At 42.6% G+C, this 19,897-nt stretch overlaps 2 protein-coding genes across 3 annotated transcripts in view; both read right to left on the bottom strand.

The window, feature by feature from the left end:
- The window catches only part of LOC139975763 (uncharacterized), a 73,130-nt gene that overhangs the window by 30,385 nt on the left and 22,848 nt on the right, over positions 1-19,897 (bottom strand). For both annotated transcript variants that reach the window (XM_071983924.1, XM_071983923.1), the window contains exon 2: positions 4,062-4,240. In XM_071983924.1, coding sequence (XP_071840025.1) covers positions 4,062-4,215 — 154 coding nt within the window. In that variant the 5' untranslated portion in view covers positions 4,216-4,240. The remainder of the gene's footprint in view (positions 1-4,061; positions 4,241-19,897) is intronic.
- LOC139976070 (uncharacterized) lies at positions 9,956-11,343 on the bottom strand. The gene is made up of 2 exons (XM_071984506.1): positions 11,064-11,343; positions 9,956-10,610 (listed from the first exon to the last, which is right to left on the bottom strand). Exon 2 carries the CDS (start codon positions 10,607-10,609, stop codon positions 9,956-9,958), a length of 654 nt encoding a protein of 217 aa, XP_071840607.1. The 5' UTR covers position 10,610; positions 11,064-11,343.

The following is a 19,897-nucleotide window of genomic DNA, read 5'->3' as shown; positions in this document are numbered from 1 at the left end:
TCCAATCTGTATAATAAGTTCTGTGTAAAATGACGGCGACTTCCTATTCGAGAAATAAAGTAAAACATACTATATCATACAACTACTGCAGGAAAGGAACATTCATAGGTTGGGATTAACCAGAGCACATGATACAACCAAGATCTGTCACCACACTAGTGAGAAAGCCATCTTCACAGGTCTTTGCTATGGGTCTAAAATAGAAGGGGCTGCTGTATATAACTGTTTGACACTTAACAGTTTTAACTGCCACACTAGAGTATACCTCATGCACATAGGCTTAGGAGCCCAATTTGATTTGGGGGGCTGTAACGACTTAGCCGAAATATAACCAACATTTTCGAGCGCGTTCAACATGTTAATATGCATATCATATAGGCATGCATCGGTTATTACATCGCATGCCAATAGTATACAATCATTTGCTGTGTTACCTTCCATATTGGTTATATTTATTGGGGAGGTGGTTACAATAATAATGATAGTAATAATATCACTTTAATCATGGAAAAACACATTGCAAATTATTTTTCTTTCAGTAGGTGCCCGAAAAATTATCTGCATATTGCCCGAATTTTCACAAAAATTTTTGGTTGGTGGGGGGGGCTGCAGCCCCCCAGACCCCCCTCCTCCTACGCCTATGCTCATGCATGCCTAAAGGATAGCCCCTCCCTCTTAACAATATAAAGCATGACATAGTGCTTGTATATATCGTTTTGTGATATATATATGTGATCAACGCTTTCTGGACCTTAATGCGAAGAAGACCAAAAGATGGTAACTGATTTTAGAAAAGTCACAAAGGTAACTGATTTTAGAAAAGTCACAAAGGAACTCACGGAGGTAACCATTAAAGACAGCGTGGTAGAATATGTCTCATCCTACAAGTACTGTATCTTGGTGTAGTAATGGATGATCAGCTTGCTAGGCGCGACCACATTGATTATTTGGTTGACAGGATCAACCCAAGATTGTATTGTCTCCATAACTTACACAAATTTAATATCAGTCTTCGCATCCTTCCTTTTTTTTATAATTTCGTGATTTGAAGCGTGTGGCTGTCTTGTATATTGGTTCCATTATTAGACAAGCTAGTAGTATTTTACGGGATAATCAGCTTATGGTGGACTCATCATATCAACATTATCTTGAGGCTATAAGCTTAACACCATTCTTGAAGACAACAACCACCCCCTATATGTATATCTAAACAGTGCAATAATCCCTTGTAGAGGACCCATGAGATTACCATATGCTGTTACCAAACCGAAACAAAGCATTGTTTATCCCCCGTTGATTAAACATTTATAACAATCTATTCAATCGTAAGGTTTCTGGTTCTTTTCTATTTTAACTTCTTTGTCTCTTAATTGCATATTTTATTTTTATGCATTCTTATGTATTTATAAGTTTAATGCGAGCATGCGATTGCCCTTCTGGGATTTAATAAAGTTGAACTTGAATCTAACACAAATTCACCACAAGTAAAATTCTGCGTGACTGGATCGAGGTACTTTGCATACGAATAACAAGTACCTCGGTTGTAAAATGAAGGAATTTTGTATTCATTTGACATTCTGATCAACAAAAGAACCATCACCAAATGTGATGCAACACAGATTTTTATGACTGCAAAAAAAAAGGAAAAAACAGCTCTGACAATTCTCAACCTGTTTTTCTATCGGAACAAAAGTTCACAAAGATATATTTAGCTGAATTGTAACAAGGTTAAAGTCCTGAGTTTAGCATAACTAGGCTAAATATTGCCTTAGAGCTAGTTTCTTGTTTATTGCAAAGCACTGTCCACATTTTCACCAATTGGTAGGATGGAATATTTAAATATGAAGGATTTATCCCACTTAAACTGTCTTTGCCACAATATAGTTTCTTCTGCTTGTCTTTCAACTCTAAATGTAGCAACACGGTGTGGTAATAACTTTGGTCTGGTGGAACTAGTGAGCAAGTACCTCCCCGTCTGGTTCTGTTCATGCTTAACACACAGGACAATAGGTATATTTCTTTTTTAATTTCTATATATGTAAATGGACAATAGAATACTGACTGGGATCACTGGTCTCGAGCTATCCAGCCAAAAGTTTCTACTTTGGCACAAATAACTGAAAATGATTTTCTGAAGCTTGCTAAACAGATTGCATTTGTGGCGGACATTGACAGTTACTATATGATGCTAGTATACTGCCAACACTAGTAACAGAGGGGCAAGCCTGGTGCTTTTGTGCAACTTGTACGTTCTCTCTTTTCTGGAAAACTTTTCCTGTCAGGAATAACATAATATCGTTTTCCCTTCCCTGCTCCTTCTCCCCCTCTCCTGTTTACATAACCAAATGCTTGGCACTCCAGCATTTTGCACCAACTTCCGAACAGTCTCCGAGTGGCTCGTTAACATCTTTTTTAAAGCACCCTGGTTGCATCATGGCGGCCAACACAGTAGGTTTGAAAAAAAGAATTAGGAAATTCCCGGAAATTTGGGGAAAGGTAGTTTTGACTAGTTATTTCACAGAGGGTGTAAGAATATTATTGTCTACTTTGAGGTCCCTACAGTACAATACCCCGGTGTTTATATCTCATTTAATATAAGTTTTTGTAAACAAACGTCACACCAGAAAATTGTTTGAAATGAAAAATGTGACTAGACAAACCAATAGAAAGTTTGTAGTGGGATTTAGTATTAGAGTCGGAGATGAGAACCAATCAATAACCAATAAACAATATCCCTCTCAGATACAGTACAGCAAAGAAGCTCTCCATGGGCAGAAAGGCTGTTTTTCACAAAAAATATAGGGTAAAGAAACATTTATAGCGGGGACGTACTTGGCTAAACATTTCTATTGTTTCTACCACTCGTTCTTGCAAATATCATAATATCCCAACAGGAAAGTATTTTACATACCAGTTCATGGATAGCTGGAATGTTGTTATATTTATCTATTGGTAGAAACCCCCAAACTTTAATACCAGATTTGGATGTTTAAGAGTCGTACGTCGCTCGAGATACAGGTTAGAGCAAGACTAGTACTGAGGTTGTGAGGAGAAAGGTAAGCAAGGAAGAAAACTGAATAAGTGTAAGTACTTTTAATTAAAGAGAGCTGGGCTAAGATTCGTTGTAAGTAATCAGAGCAAGAGAGGGTATTGATATCAAGTTTGAAAGGCTAACCATATTTCTGTTCATAATTATCCCACCTGTTGGCAGGCCAGTTGACAGGCCATAAACTCAGCAATGCCTCAAATCAGTCACTTGTAAAGATACCTGCTTTTTGTGAGAAAGAACCTTGATCCTGAAGAATCTTGCTGGTACAGTATATCAAATCTTTCCTGACTTTAATATTCAGTCAGATTACTACAGAAATGCAGGAAGCGTAGACTAATGCATTACCTATAAGTAGGTTATCAGGCATAAAGTGAATACAAAATGTGTGACTTTGCGATCTCTTTTAATAATTTGCTTTTTTCACAAAACAAGAAAGAAAAAGAAAACCATTGGTAACAGTTGTAGAAAAATTATGGAAAAATTGCCAACTAATGGAATTCTAAACGATTTTAAGTTATCAATTAAGATGGCATAATTCATACAGAATCATGATGCATCCAACTTGAAGAAGGAAATTTACGTACATGTTCAAAAAAATATATATATAATGTAATGTACATAAAAGTAATATTTCATTACAAGGAGTCAGGTATTAAAGTGAAGAGGGCAAATTAATTTAACTGGATTGAAGCTAATTTTACCAAGAAGCAGAAAAATGTTTTTTTTTATATTTCAAAAAAAATAAGTTTAAAAAATTCTGGAGGTCCTATTGAATTCCATTTAAATCTGTAAGTCCCCGGTTTGAGTCACTCCCAGATTAATGTATGTCGCCCAGTTACAGAGTTGTTGACAATTGACAATTCATAATCATGGACGTTAAATATGAATGTTAGAGACTGGCTTCGGTCAGCTTGCGGCTTTGATAAGCCAATGAGGCTTCTTCGCGAGTTCCTGCTTGCAGGAGGATCTAATATACATACATACATACAAGTAATAGTAGAGCTGTACTCACTCATCCTGATGGTGGAGTCCTGAAAGTCACCCCGTGGATAATTACTGTTGTGGGAAGATCTCTCAGGAGCAGCATCAGATAAGGAGGAGGAGGAGGCTAAAATCCACAGGCACATGAACTTCACGAAAAGCCTGTGTATTTTCTTAACGGCCATACCGGAGATACATCTGCCTAGTCATCTGTTAAAAAATTAAACACAACCATCAACAAATACATTGAAAACTAACAAAGGGTTCAAGGGTTAAAAATCCTCCACCAGTTCTTTGATTTTTTTTTTAAAATCTTTTGGCCAAACAGGTGACCAGTGATAAACCATGGATATCACAATTTTAAAACTTTTTTTCAAATTCTGATGATACTGTATCTTCAAACTGTAGCTGCAAAAGGTGATAAGAGCTTTTAGACAGAGATCTGGACTGTTCTGACAAAAATGTTGGATATGTTCATTTTCTGGGAGAAACTATTTGGGTTTACTTACAAACATTAATGTTGATGATACATAATCTGCCCCCCCCCTCCCATCCTGCTTCTCAAAGACACAAACCAATTAGGATCATCTAGATAACTCACTCTTCAACATACAGTAATATCTAACAATACACATCTAGAAAGCATCTTACAGTGTTTATAATTTGGGAGCTTATTTGGTACATTATGTAAGTGGCCACACAGAAAGTGGATACATTTTAATGAACCAGGGAGTGGACAGTTCTATATGCGTTCACTCAAAGCTGAATTTTGAGCTGAACATTCCAAAACTTACTGGTTTGGATATTTACGAGTGACGAGCTTACCTGTCTCCTCACAACCTTAGCACCTCATTCTACCGTGCCTATAAAGTCCTGGTAAATAAATAACACTGTGCGCCCTCTATGACCGGACCCCCCTTCCGGTCCCTCCTCCTTTCTCATGAGACCATTCCTAAAGAGTGGCCTCACGGACACGGGAGTGGGGGTGGCAAGGTCTGGCCACCCCCAACGACCCCCGTCGAGTTAACTTCCCAAAGTGAACCCCTAACAAAAAATTCACTGACGCCTTCTTAGCAGGGGGGAGTGTAACCCTCCCCGGCGCAGCGGGAAGGGGGGACACTCTCCTGAACCCTGCAGGCGGAACTACCCCTTACACTAACAAGGAGCCTAAAGATTTACGGTCCGCCACTTGTTACCCTTAGATCAACTTCGGTGAGAACGTAAGTGGAAGACTATGTACGCAAACGCATACGGAAACACATAGGTACACTCACCGATAGACATAGTCGATGGCTCTCTGGTGGATGGTGGTTCTGTCTATCTGGTGTGAAGCTCGGAGTCATGAGTCAAGTCGAGCGACCGCTCCTCCGTCCGGCTGTGTCCCACCACCCTCTCGGGGGAGGGAGGCGGGAATGGAGACAGGTAAGCTCGTCACTCGTAAATATCCAAACCAGTAAGTTTTGGAATATTTACTTCGCTCCTCGCTTACCTGTCTCCTCACAACCTTAGCACCGAGTGGCACTGCCCGATGGTGGGAGGCCCGAGGGGTGGGACCTGTTACCCACCGGACCTCGCATCACCGCGCTACCAAATGCCGCTTCGGCGTGTAAAGTGTCGGTCAAGTAGCAGGCGACGAACGTAGTTGGAGTTTTCCACGCTGCTGCTTTGAGTATGTCCTCTACCGGGATGCCGGCGAATAGGGCTGTAGAGGCCGCGACCCCTCTGACGTCGTGAGCCCTTGGTCGGGAGGTCCCCGATGTGAACGGGCGTATGATCTCTACTAGCCACCTGGATAGAGTGTCTTTGGAGGCCGCTGCGTAGGGTGGTCGTGGTATGATGAAGAGAGAAGTTGATTGTCTTAACTTCTCTGTCTTGTTCAGGTACCATTTCAGTGCCCTGACTGGACACCATCATTTGTCCTCGGCTACTGATGACATGGTCTTAATTTCCGGGATGAAAATGTCTCCTGGCAAGAAGGTCAAGGTCTGGTTCTTTGCAATAAATGACGGGTCTGGAACCATCCTCACCCCGTGGCCCTCAAATCTGATGTGATTCTGCTTGGTGGATAGGGCGTGGAGGCAACTCCTCCTTCTTGCTGACGCAACTGCGACGAGGAAGAGTGTCTTTTTTGTGAGGGCAGCCAGGGAGGCATTAGCCATTGGTTCGTATGGTGGTCCTGCCAGGGCATGTAACACTGCTGAGAGTCCCCAGGAGGGGGCCAGCCGTCTGATCTGTGGGCGACGATTCGCCATGCCTTTGATGAGTTGTGCAATGTACGGGTTATTGCTCAGTGTGGAGCCATCTGGGAAGCCCTGGTGGATGGCAGCGATGGCCGACCTGTAATTCCTGATAGTGGAGACTTGTTTCCCTTCTCCGAAGAGTGAGAGGAGGAACTCGGCTATCTGTGTCACAGAGGCAGCAGGCAGCAGTATCTGTCTCGGTCGGCACCATTGGTCGAACTTCCGCAGACGGGAATCGTAAGTCGCTGCGGTCGTTCCCCTTCTAGCGTCGGCTGCCATCGCGGCAGCTGCTTCTGAAAAGCCTCTCTGTCGTAGGGAAGACCGGACAGCCTCCAGGCAACTAATTGTAACCCCTTGATGTCTGGGTGGGAGAGAGTTCCCTGTCTCTGGGACAGTAGGTGGGGCTTGTCCGGTAGACTCACTGGGACGTCCATGAGGAGTTGGGGGATCTCGGCGAACCAGGGTCTGCGAGGCCAGAACGGGGCTATTAGTGTGAACCTGCCCTTGGAGTTCCGAATTTTCCTGAGGACTTGTCCGATCATACATAGCGGCGGGAAGATGTACGCATCCATGTGGTCCCAGGAGAGGGACATTGCGCCCGTGTGGTAGGCCAGGGGGTGGAATCGTCTGGAACAGAAGGTCTGGAGTTTGTTGTTCTTGTGTGTTGCGAACAGGTCTATCGTGGGCCTGCCGAAGATCGAAAAGATTCTGTCGCAAGTCTCCTGTTCCAGAGACCATTCGTTGGGGTCTATATGCCCCCTGGATAGGGCGTCCGCCATCACGTTGAGCTTGCCTGCGATGTGGGAAGCCCTTAGGATCGTGCCGGAGTCCTCGGCCGCTGTTATCACCTCCCACGCGAGTCGGCACAGTCTCTCTGAGCGGGTGCCCCCCTGCCGATTGATGTAGGCCACCACTGTCGTGTTGTCGGTGAAGATTGTGGTTATCGTTCCCTGTACGTGGTCGTTGAAAGCTTCCAGGGCTCTTTTGACCGCCATCATCTCCAGGATGTTGATGTGGAGAGATGTTTCTGTTTGGGACCACGTCCCCCATGCTGTGCGATTGCTCCAGTGAGCTCCCCATCCGGACAGTGACGCGTCCGTCGTTATCGATGTCATTGGTAGCTGTATCGCAAAGGGTACCCCTGAACTCCAGTTGTTTGGGTCGAGCCACCATCGAAAGTGTTGTGTGACCTCCTCTGACCTGTAGATGAGCGTTGTTTTGTCTGGGTCTGTAGGGTCTGCGGACCTCAGCAGGTGCAGTTGCAGAGGTCGCATGTGTAGCCTGCACAGTCTCACTATATCGACGAGGCTGGCCATGAGTCCCAGGGCCCGGAGCCATGTCCCCGTTGGTGACCCCCGGTGTGCCAAGATCTGTTGTGTGGTCGCCTTGACTGCCGCGACTCTTTCTTCTGAGGGTCGGGCTATCCCGGTGGTGAAGTCCAGTATGGCCCCGAGGAACTGGATCGTCTGGGAGGGTGATAGCCGTGATTTCTTCTGGTTCACGATCCAGCCCAGTTCTTGAAGGGTCTGGAGCGTTTTGTGGACGTTGTTGGTTGCTTCCGATAGACTGTTCCCTACTACCAACCAGTCGTCTAGATATACGTAGAGGGTGACCCCTCTTTTTCTGAGGTAGGCGACTACTGCTCCCGCGACTCTCGTGAAGGTTCTGGGAGCCGTGGCTAGGCCGAATGGGAGCGCCCGGAACTGGTAGTCTTGTTCTGCGTACCGGAACGCTAGGAATCGTCGGTGTTCTTTGTGTATCAAGATGTGCAGGTAGGTGTCCCGTAAGTCTACGGTCGCCGCCCACATGCCCTTTCTGAGTAGGGGTAATATTAAGTTTAAGGTCTCCATACGGAAGTGTTTTGGTCTGATGTGTTTTGTGTTCAGGGGTTTTAGGTTTAGGATGGGACGCCAGGTGCCGTCCCGTTTTTTGGTCAGAAAAAAGGAGGACCGGAAGAGTGGTCCCGTCTCTTCCGGAACTCTTGTAATTGCCTGCTTGGCCAGCAGGGCCAGAATTTCCCCTTCTAGGGCTAAGCGTTTGACGGGGTCCGTGGGTGTGAGTGTCTGCCTTCCTCCGCCCCCGAAAGGTGGGCTGGAGGAGAATTCTATTTTGTACCCGTGTTTGACTGTGTCCAACACCCACTTGTCCCCGCCAATAAATTCCCATTGCTGGGAGAAGTTTGTTAGTCTCCCCCCCACCGGCGGAATGGCCGCGGTGAGGTGGGCACCCCTAGGGCTGGGCGGCGAACGCTGGTCGATTGGAGGAGCGGTCACTGTCCCGTCTGGTCGACGTGGAGCCTCTGCCTCCTCTGGGGGCCCAGGGGCGGGTTGGACGGAAGGCTGCCCCCCGGCTTCGGCCTCTGAGAGCTCCTCTGCTCATAGATTTGGCGGGTGCTGCTCTCGTTCCCCTAGGTGCTCTGCTCTCCCTCGGGCGGAAGGGTCTGGTTCTCTGGGTAGGTGGGGGTCGGAATTCTGATTTGGCCAGAGTCTCCCTTCGGGCTACCTCTTCCTGGAGTTTCTTTTGGAAGCAGCCCGCAAAAAGGTCTTCCCCGAGGATTGGTAGTTCCAGCATTCTGTCCTTCGCCTCCGTCGAAGGCCAGTGGATGGCGGAGACGATGTTTTGTCTACGGGCCTTAACGGACCTAGTAGCGACCCTTGCAAATTGATCGTACGCGAGTCTGACGAGGGGGCCCAGCAGCAGGAGGAGCTGGCCCGCTTCGTCCCTGAATACTTGGCTGCTGTCCTCAGGGAGCTGTTGGTGGTGTCGCATAAGGACTTCGGCTGATAGCATTAGTACCGATGCGAACTTCATGCCCGAACGGGCTGCCATGTCCACCTCTACCAAAAGCTCTTCTAGCTTCCTCTGGTCCGGGGTCTTGAACACGTGTGTGGATGAGGCCCCTTGTTCGGCTTTTAATCTCTCCTTGGCCTCCTGGGGAATGGTTGGGCATCTGAATAGATCCTTCCATGCCTCGTCAGGTACCCTGACCGCTCTATCTGCCCTGGCCGGGAAGGCCGTCCACTTGGTCTTGTTGGCAATGGCCTCAAATCTGTCATAACAGGTTGCGTCTACTGGTATGGTAGTTTTGGGCTTATATGACGCTTCGCCGGTCGCCGTCAATTTTGATACCCGGCCCGCCTTCTGCGGTTGCGTCTCGGGTTCCTCGAACCCCAGGTGTCGTCTGAATATGTCTGCCGCCCGTGTTATTAGCTCCTGTGGGAGGGCTCCTCCTGTCACGGGTGCTTCCTCCGGTTCGTAATTGTGACCAAAGCTGTCCTCCATAGGATCGTAGTCGAGAGGATCTGGATCTATGGGCTCCCCTTCGTCCTCCAAGCCGGAAAGATTCACCGACGCTCTGCAATCCAGAGCGTCCGGGTCCGGGGCCGGTTGCGGGGCCATGGTCGATACGGGGCTGGTAGGGCCCGGTGCCACGTCGGCTACCGTGGACGTCCTTTGCTCCAGCAGGGGCCGTAGCAGGCCGGTGAGTTTGGAAAGCCAAGCTGGTTCCTCTTCCTGACGCCGTCTCGGGGACCGGCGCCTCCTCTTGGATCTTCTGTATCCATCGTCGGAAGAGTCCGAGGACTCGTCGGAGATTGGAGAGTATCTCTTCCTCTCTCTACGTCTTGGGGATCTTGTATGCGACCCCGATCTCTCCCTTCTGGGTCGGCGGGAGGACTCTCTCTCCCTACTTTCTCGGGCCGGGATCTCCGTCGGAACCCGCCTCTCCGGCTCCCTGGAACGGGACCGGCTCCGTCTCCGCGTCCCCTCGGGTTGCTCTCTCTTTAGGACCCGAGCCTCCCACGGCCGGGCGGCCGCGCTCTGTGGGTCTGTTTAGCTGCGGCCCAGACTGAGACGGAGTCTCCAGCCCGGCCGAGCTGTGCCTCTGCTTTGGAGGTCTTTTCCTGGCAGGAGCCTTGCCTTTGCTCCTGCCCTTCCCTCTGGCCGTAACTGATCCGGACGTAGCCGGGGCCGTTAGGGGAATTCTTTCTCTTTCTCTTTCCTCTCTCTCTACCTCTTTCTCTCCTTCGGCCCTCTCCTGGCCACTCTCCTCCACCTCTCTCTCTACTACTCCCTCCTCCTCTCTATCTCCCGTTATTCCTGGAGCCTCCGGCGCCCCGATTGCGCTCGGGATCGAGTCCAGCCTTCCCTGGAGCTTGCTACGTAAGCCCTCGAGCCACAGGTCGATGTCCTGCCACTGAGCTGGTGTAAACTTAATACACACCAGGCAGGGGTCTCGTCGAGTGCAGGATCTGCATTTTGGACAAAGGTCGTGTTCGTCCCAGGCTCTGCCTGGGCGAAACATAGAGCAGTTGATGCACTTCAATGGATTGCGTGACATGCTGAATAACCGGATTAAGGAAGATTACTTCTTAGTGATAAATGAACAACAATAGAAGCTTAACGTAAGAGGGGAGAACTAGGGAGGGAATTAGGTTTAGGTGGAGCGTAGCGTAACCTAGCAACGGTAAACAAGGTAACGCTACGGGGTGGCCTAACATGAAAATGCAAGCTGAAACAAAAATGAGAGAGCGAGAAATACATACGAAAAAGAGTGAATATATGTGAGCAATATGAATCCCCAAAAGGGGGACGAGAGAAACTAATTGGGGGGAAGAAAGCTAGTAAACAAGCTAAGAAAACACAAAAACAACAACACGCTACAGCGTGGGGAGGAATAGGGCGGGAACCTAGGCAGTTTCGCGGAACTGCTAACCCCGCCGCAAACCAACCCGAGGAGGAAACGCACTACGAAAACAGTCCCCAAAACCCTCCCTTTTTGATAAAAAGGATACTTATCGGTCAGGAAAGGACTGTCAAACTTCTAAAGATCCGAAGCTAAAAAACTTCCGGCGATCGTCGAAGAAAACCAAGACAATTTTCCAAGGAAACTATCCACAAGAAAAATATGCGTGTAGGCACTTGGAATGGTAGAATGAAAAAGGAGGAGGGACCGGAAGGGGGGTCCGGTCATAGAGGGCGCACAGTGTTATTTATTTACCAGGACTTTATAGGCACGGTAGAATGAGGTGCTAAGGTTGTGAGGAGACAGGTAAGCGAGGAGCGAAGTAAATTTTGAAACATTAAATGTTTGGAAACAAAAACAATATCACATAACATCAAATTTGAGGTTTGTTGGTTAAAGAACCTGCATGTTTAGATTGGTCAACAATTTCACCAAATCTTATGATTATGAATAAAAAGTCAAATGCTCCTTGATAAAAATAAGTCAACTTCCCTGAGTTTTCACTGAGTTTTCAACTGATTATATAAACAAAAAGATCATAAAGAATGTTCAAAACTTGCTAATTAGGAACAGCCAAACACTTGTATTAGGTCTCTTAGGATAAATCCTTTGTAATAATGGTGCAACCCAATGTAAAATAAAGCTTTGAAAGTCATCAGTAAATTAGGTTGCATTCAACTATTTTAGCATTCTTAAAAAAAATCAAGAGTACCTCCCCCCTCCCCCCCCCCCTCCTGGAGGTTCTGAGCTTGAAAATGTTGGCATTGGCATGGACATTTATATTTGTCCATATTTGAGAGGAGGATGAGGAGGAAGGTAGAGGTTGGAAGTTTTCAATTGAAGAAGTGTTAGAAACATGCTACTGAAGCAAGCAAGTATTTCATATCAGTGCAGTATTAAATATATATATATATATATATATATATATACGTATTCAAATACTACGGTAACAGGCAAGGCAAGCAAGGGTACATTTATATATGTCCATATCTGAGAGGGAGAGGGAGGATGAGGGGGAAGGGAGAGGTTGGGAGTTTTTCAATTTGAAGATATGTTAAAAACGTGCTACTGAAGCAATCAAGTATTTCATATCAGTGCTGTATTAAATATACATAAACTTATTATAATACTACGGTAACAGGCGAGGAACGGTAACAGTTTGATAGAGACACTGAATAGAGGGCAGTATATAATGGTATCGATAGAGAAGTGTGAGGTGTGAATTAAATTTATTCATCTGAATGGTATTGCATACAGTAGGTAATTCACTCAACGTGGTTGATAGGGTCACTTGCTGCATATTTCTAATAGATACCCTAAATAATGATCAGTATTGCCCTTAAAATCAAAACAAAAAATGAAAAAAATAGCTGAAAGTGTCCACAAAAAATACAATCTCAAGAGATTATGATGCTCCTCATATCAATTCCCTAGCGCTCTTCCTTATGCAGCGGCAGAAAGTCAAAACAGTTACTACCCAAACCCCTCGTTGACTTACTGTTAGGCCATGTTTTTCTTCACTGATAACAGTTCTTTCCTCGTTTCATTACACTTTGTCTAAAACATCTTTAGATAGGTGGAATAAATCTCTTCATATCTCTGTTGTGTTCTAGTTTCTATTTAGCATGGCACAATCGGACTTTGGGGGTTAAAAAATGTAGAAATACGTAACTTTTGAAAACCAAAAGTCACACGTTAAACACACATGGCAACATGTAGCGTCGTGTGGCTTTTGAAACTGCCATTTTTGAAAGTTCAATTGTGTCACTATAACACTGGCCCTCCTCTTTTGTCTAAATTGAATATGCATTACAAATGAGTGACAGATTCTATACATATAAAAATTATTGTGATTGGCTTAAGTTTTCAATCGGACCTAGGGGTAACAAATGAGAGTCTTCGTTAGAAAATATCGACCTTCTTGCCCAACCTCGAGAGACGCTATTGTAGACGCCCGCGTGGTAGCGCCTAGTATAGGGGACTGTAACTATGCACTGCTTAATCGTTTATGTGTAATTATATTAAATTTTGTTATTGTACCGTTTAGAACTCAAAATTAGTTTAAAAGCACATTAATTGGTAGTTTTACCTACCCAAATTCCAATATACATTGAGAATGCAATAGTTTGCGTCACAGAAATAAAAAAAAAAACCGCAACAGAATGGATCAGTCCAATCTTCCTGACCGCGTTGATCCACAGCGCTCACGTTTGGGAGCGATGAGTCACACTTAATCCTTCAAAGAGCTTATATTGCAGTACTTTTTAGTGTCGTTTTGGGGGGTGAAGGAATTGATATGTCAAACTTATTGGCAGACATTAAAGAGTGTCCCATTACACTCTTAAAGTCTCAATGTGTGTTTGTTGATAAATTTTGGAAAAACAAACTTCCAAAAGCAGATTCAATATTTCTATTCTAAATACACTCTGACCAGGTGGGTTTAATGGAGAAAAGCTGTCGCAATCGAAAAAAAGAAATTTATTTTCTGTTACCCCGCGAATGATTTACCGTAAAATCACTGTGACCGCCCATATCAGCATGTTCATTATATACAAATGTTACCTATATATACTCGTATCCTCCACTTTTTTTATCCAATTTCACGGAGGAAATATCTGAAAATTTGCAAGCTACATCGGTAAGACCGAAAGAAAGATATATACTTTAAGAGAATGGACCAATCACAGGCTAGCACACAGGCCTAACGGTCGTTAACAAAACAGAGAGATTTGATTGGCGCATGATCTGTTGGGTGGGGCTTGAATATTTTGATTAAAGTTTGTAGAATCTAAAACTTTAAAAATCTGACGAATTTTATTCAGCTCAAAATGTTGTACGACAGATATCTCAATAAAAATAATGATTATTAATATGAAAATTACATAGAACGGTGTCATTTTAACTGAGCTTTTGGGGGAGAAAGCTGGAAAATTCAAAGTAAATATTTGGCAAACATGCATTGAGACTTCAAAATGTCTCAATGAGGAAAAGTACTTTTAAAAAATATTTGATGAAAGTTGAAAATGAGTGATGATTGTTTCACTTTCTTGCAATATTTGAGGTCAATACTAACGACCTTTATTTTATTTTTTTAACCAAAACTAAACTGAATGGTAGAAAGGCGTTGCCTCTAACTAAATATATATAGTGTACCTGCATTATAGTGACAGTATGATTGAAATCTAGGTAAGGCTACCTATATAAGTAATTGACTGGGAAAATATGCATTGAGTCATGCTACAATAAACCTCACTCAAAAGCTATATAATAGTACAATAGTATAAATTGGAAAAAGAACAAATAAACTTATTAAAAGGAGAAGATACAAGAGATAACAGGCACCAAATAATTATCATTTGTGTCATCAAATAACTATTTTTAGCACCTACATATGGGACATAATCTGCTGTGTCATGGACTTAAAAGGTTGAAGGAGAGCTATATGTACCAGGTGACAGAACCACAGAGGGTACTATATCTTCTCCTCCATTCCTCCCTCTACCCCACCCCTCCCCCTCCCCCCTCTCCCCACGCAGATGCCTATCATGGAATAACAACTATAGCACTCTACAAAGTACTATACATCTAAAGGCATTTCTCATTTTGTTCCAGAAACATATTGATTTGTCCAAACTTGTTTGTGCTTAGTACCCTCAATGCATCTATCTCCATCTGCCAATAGATTTTATTTTCATCTTGTCTTATACTGCCAATAATGGTATTAAAGAAATATTCCCATGTTTACATTTTAGATCCCATTAGGTACAAAGATGCTCACAGATCGGTCCAGAGCTTTGAATCAAATCCGGAGTATAAACATAATTTGGATGAAGATCAAACTGGATGATTTTAATCCGGGGGATCAAGACATCAGGGTTGAACACGGAGATTCAAATTAAGTGTGAAATTTGCATAATAAAAGTGTCACAAATGAATGTACAGTACATATTATTTTATACTAACTGTGTAACTAATGATGTTCCGCACTTTTAAGATCAGGTGTTAAAGATCATCGTATATTTGCTCCCAAAATATGCTAGAAGTCAAATAATGGTCACTCACATTCGACCTTCAACCAGCATTTCACTGCCATCCTCAGAGCATTCCTCCCCCCTCCCCTATTCCCACTCTTAGACATTTAATTGTTTAATTAACCCTCTCTTTTATAGTCTGAGAATAATTTGAAGAGTCCTTTTGATCATCAGTTTCAAATTTCAAATATTTTATGAATAGGATTTAGCATATGGGTAAAACGCGAAAAGACTTGAAGAAAGTGTGGTCATAATACCGGTCGTTGGTACTTTGGAAAACTTTTTAACACGCAAAATTGTGCAGACCCTGTACTATACTGATGACCTTCAAGGTGAAATCATATAAACTCCAAACGCACGTCATCTCAAGAATTAAGCTTAGATTGGTTTGATCCCCCCCCCCCCATTTAGTTGACCGATGCTCCGATTTCATTGTTTTACTACTAAAAAGGTAATTACCGTTCAGTCTAGGTACAATAAAGTGAGAGCCATTAGGTTGGGATCGATTAACCTGATAAGCGAAGAAGCGATTTTTAGCAAATATGCGTGGGTGTTTATAAATACTACATGGCTTGGTGCAAAATGGCTCTAACTTCCAATCTAACAAGAAATATTAATACGGAACACCAAAAGAACCACATAATGTTTTTAAGTTTATGATTTATGAGAAAGTACTAAAATATATACATATACATGATGATAATAGAAAAGAAAAGTTCATGTGCTAGTTTTACTGAAATTTAAGATTTTGTAGAATTAAAGTCTAAAATAACTTTAAACAAAGCAAATAGTTGTGTAGGTGGTCTCTAAGCCTAAATTTTTCAGTGACAAAAAGTTAGGAATGACTAGAGAGTTGTTAATAGGAGCTGCGGGGGTCTGGCATGTGTTTATATTCTATTTGATAGTACTTAGTTATTTCACACTGTTTTGCCGGATACAGTGATCATTCAAACACAATCACTAAAATAATTCCAGAGGTGTAGAACAGAGATCGTGGCCTTCGTCATAGTACAGATTGTATTGTTATTCCTTGCTGATAAAACCTTTCCTTTGAAACCTTTTGTAAGAGCATCGTCCTTCGGTACCATGACAATTAAAGTCAGTTATTTCTTTCTGAGCTATTAAACTAAAACTATACAATCACAAATATTTGGCTGATTAATTATAAGCTTTCAGAAACAATGACCAACTGCATATCGAATAATTTTCTTTCTTTTAACAAAATACGAATGGATAAAGAATGAAAAAAAATTCCAGAAACAAATGGAGGTTTTGAACAGCTGTGCTGATGAGAATATGTGAAGAAGTGCAATGAAAATACCAAAACTTACTGGTTTGGACATTTAGGAGTGATGAGCTTACCTGCCTCCCCACAACCACAGCACTCTACAATGTCCAGAGTGTACTGGTAACCTTTCAACACTGTGCGCCCTCTATGATGGGACCTGCCGGTCCATGACCTCCCTTCTCATTCTAACAACCAAATTGTCTGGAACGTTTGATTCATGCCTGGTTTTTCATTGATTCAGATCTCACATTACTGTTGTAATCAGGACCAAATGCAATGAAAATGTCTTTTGTATTTGATGCCAAACTGGCAAGAAATGCATAAAACAGCGATGCTTACCAATGTAGACCTAATTAGTTCGCAGAATTTACGTTACGCTAGTTGAATCCTTTTTTACTCATTTTTTAGATGAACATGCTCAAATACCCAAAATTTTACATACTTTTACTCAAAAACTAAAACTGTTTTTTTTTTTTTTACATTTAATGATTAACTCATCACTCCAACAATGTAACGTTTCCTTGCTAACTCACATCTGACATTGTGGCATCTATCTATGAAGTCAACATGCTAACAACTCAGTCTGTCACCCTGAGAGATTAGTCAATTTTAATCTTAATTGACTTCTCACACTATCCCTATTTATGTGCAGTGTATACAGTAAATTAACAGAAAAATATCCTGGTAGGTCAGTGCATTAGTTCCATCACCTCCTGGTGTATCCCATATTCTTATTTGCATGATATGGAATATTTAGAAGAAATATGTCAGGGAAATTCAAACCTGAATATTTTACTATAGATCAAGTTTATTTCTATTTTCTGTTTATAACAAGATGCACAACTGGGAAAAACTGACCGGAAAGTTAAAAATCTTTGATGCCGGTGGCTAGAACAAGAGACCTCATAAATTAAAGTACCTTTTAATTATTAGACCAAACAGTTACCATTACATTTGCTCATATACGGTATATATTCATGAAATATCTGTAACCCTTAATATGCCCTTATTGTATAAATGTATATATATGCCCTTATTGTATAAATAAATAAAAATAGATAAAAGATAAAAAATGTGTTATAAAAAAAATATATATATATATATCTTCAACTTTAAAGCCTTGTTCACAAATAAGAATTAACACAAGGGGGTACCTGATTCCACAATTAACGGATCAACGTTATAGTGTGAGCGTTAGTTTACTCAGAATCAGATACCGTCGCAAACATGCTCGGACCCTTTTTGAGGCTGCTGTGGGTCCTGACCCTACGAGGGTGATGAAGATTGTAGTTTGAACAGTCAGTGGATAATGTGACGTGAGATTTCTAAGTACTTGCCATCATCTTACTTCCACATATAAACACAGACCTGCAGCAAGTCTCAACAGGTATACAATGTAATACTGTCATTGAAGAAACTGATAAAGTCGTTATTCATTGCGAACTTTACGCACGAGCATAAAATGCTCATTCGTTCATTGACGTGATCTGCCACGCATTCTCAAATGTGGACTTGTCAGAGGTCAGCTTTATTGAAACCAAGTTCCTGAACAATTCCTTAGACTCCCTACAATCCTTCAAGTATTAAAGATATGTCTGAAACAGTTGATTGAGCTGAATGTATCATGGTAACCCCTGTCATCGCTAACACTAAATGACTGGCATCAGGCCAGAAGGGTACTAACCATTGACCGTTGTTAAAGAATGTGTTGCTTTATAGTGACGAACAAAAATGTTGATGAAAGACCTCAACTGTTACTTAATCCCACATAACTCTATATTCAAATCCTTTACAAAATAATCTAGATAAAAGCACCAATTGTTCCCGAAATATTAAAACAGGCAGAAAATATGTGTTCTGATCAAAGTGGGGTTTCATGGTAAAGAAAAGTATTGTTTAGGGCACACTCTACTTCTTTGGTCTATGGAAAGTTATAGAAAGGAAATAGCACACCTCTACAGCCACTGAAGACATAGCAATACACAGAATCAAAAACAATCCTGGCTCAACTATTGATATCTCGTACACAAGATTCACAATACATCAAGGGTGGCGTAAGCACTTTTAATCTGGGGGGGCACCGATATCAAAGGGCACTTTGCAGAAATTCGATTGGACTGATGCAGCCTGATATTTAGTACCCTTTATAACTCTTATTGTATTATCTTATTTGCGTATACACATCACTCCATCAACGCCCCCCCCCCCACCCTCAAGGAAAAAATGCATACTAGCACTGCAATATCCAATGTGCAAATTGGGAAAAAGGAACAAGTTTTCTTTGAAGACAGAATGAGGTGAAATCATGCTAGTTGCTAATGTAGGAATCTTCTGAATTAGAGTTTATTTCTTGTTAATATCTTAACAAATTTTTTCCATTCAAAATAGCTCTGAGTTTGACCCACAGAAATTCATTAAAAGTCAGGGGCGTAGCCAGGATTTGCAAAGTTGTAAAGCCACGACTCTCTGAGCGGAGCGCCACCATCGGTTGGCGCGGAGCGTACAAGAAAATTTTTGGTTTTACAATGCCCTCAGATGGCCGGAAACGGCCCTTCCCGAGTGTTCATTCTGGTTCCCTGGCCTCTTGCTAACTTGAGACACCTCAATTTTTATGTAGAAAAAGGGCACATTTTTAACCTGAGGAAAAGTGGGGGGCATGTGCCCCCTGTACCCCCCCCTGGTTCCGCCGCCCTTGCAATACATAATCATTGTTTTCTAGCAAAAGGTAAGAGAACGTATATCCACAATCGGCTCATTTATTGCAAAATTGGAATCCAACAATCTTCAGGGTGTGGCGACCTGTTTACACATGTACTTAAAGGGTGTGAAGACTCGCGCAAAAGAAACGTCTAATGCCGGTAATTTGACCTAGTTTTCGAATGAGGTGTAACAGAAGTGTTAAACACCACCATCGATCCCAGAAAATACACACACAGCTTGCTACCGTCGGTAATTAGACACTAGTGTACAGTCAGTACATACAGCTGCAGTCAATACCCACAACACAGTGTAAAACGATACATCTTTGTCCAGATAAAGGATAACAAGGTATCACGTTTCATTACTGTCTGCATTTTGTAGCGACACAAGAAAAACGTCACTTGCAAGCAACAGAAAGTTAACTTTTTCAGATGGCCGCATGCGGTTTGGGGGGAGTCTTTAATGCCTTTAATATTATTCCCAATGATGCCTTCTTGAGTTAAAGTAAAACTTTCAAATTTCTTATATGATTAAGGATTAGTTTACGCTGCAGTCCTATAAAAAAAAGCAGACTGAATAAATTGTCATCAATAGAAAAATAAATTGCATCCACAGACATGAACAATGCTATATCTATATCATGATTCCACTTTGTCAAATTCACACGATTCCTTTGGTGTTTTCCGGAATTGAAGGCACAGGAAATATATCAACCACATAATCGCAACATATATATTAACCTAGCATAAAAGTCATTTTTTGATGCAGCAGATTTTATATACCTTGTTTTGGTCGAGTTTATCTTAGTAGTTGAAATTTCTACATGTACATTGTGAACTATCAAATTATGTTACACAATCCTAT

Source organism: Apostichopus japonicus, chromosome 11 (genome assembly GCF_037975245.1).
Source record: "Apostichopus japonicus isolate 1M-3 chromosome 11, ASM3797524v1, whole genome shotgun sequence".
NCBI classification, from domain to species: Eukaryota; Metazoa; Echinodermata; class Holothuroidea; order Aspidochirotida; family Stichopodidae; genus Apostichopus; species Apostichopus japonicus.
The sequence above is the reverse complement of the archived record's forward strand: the minus strand, read 5'-3'. Positions and strand labels throughout refer to the sequence as shown.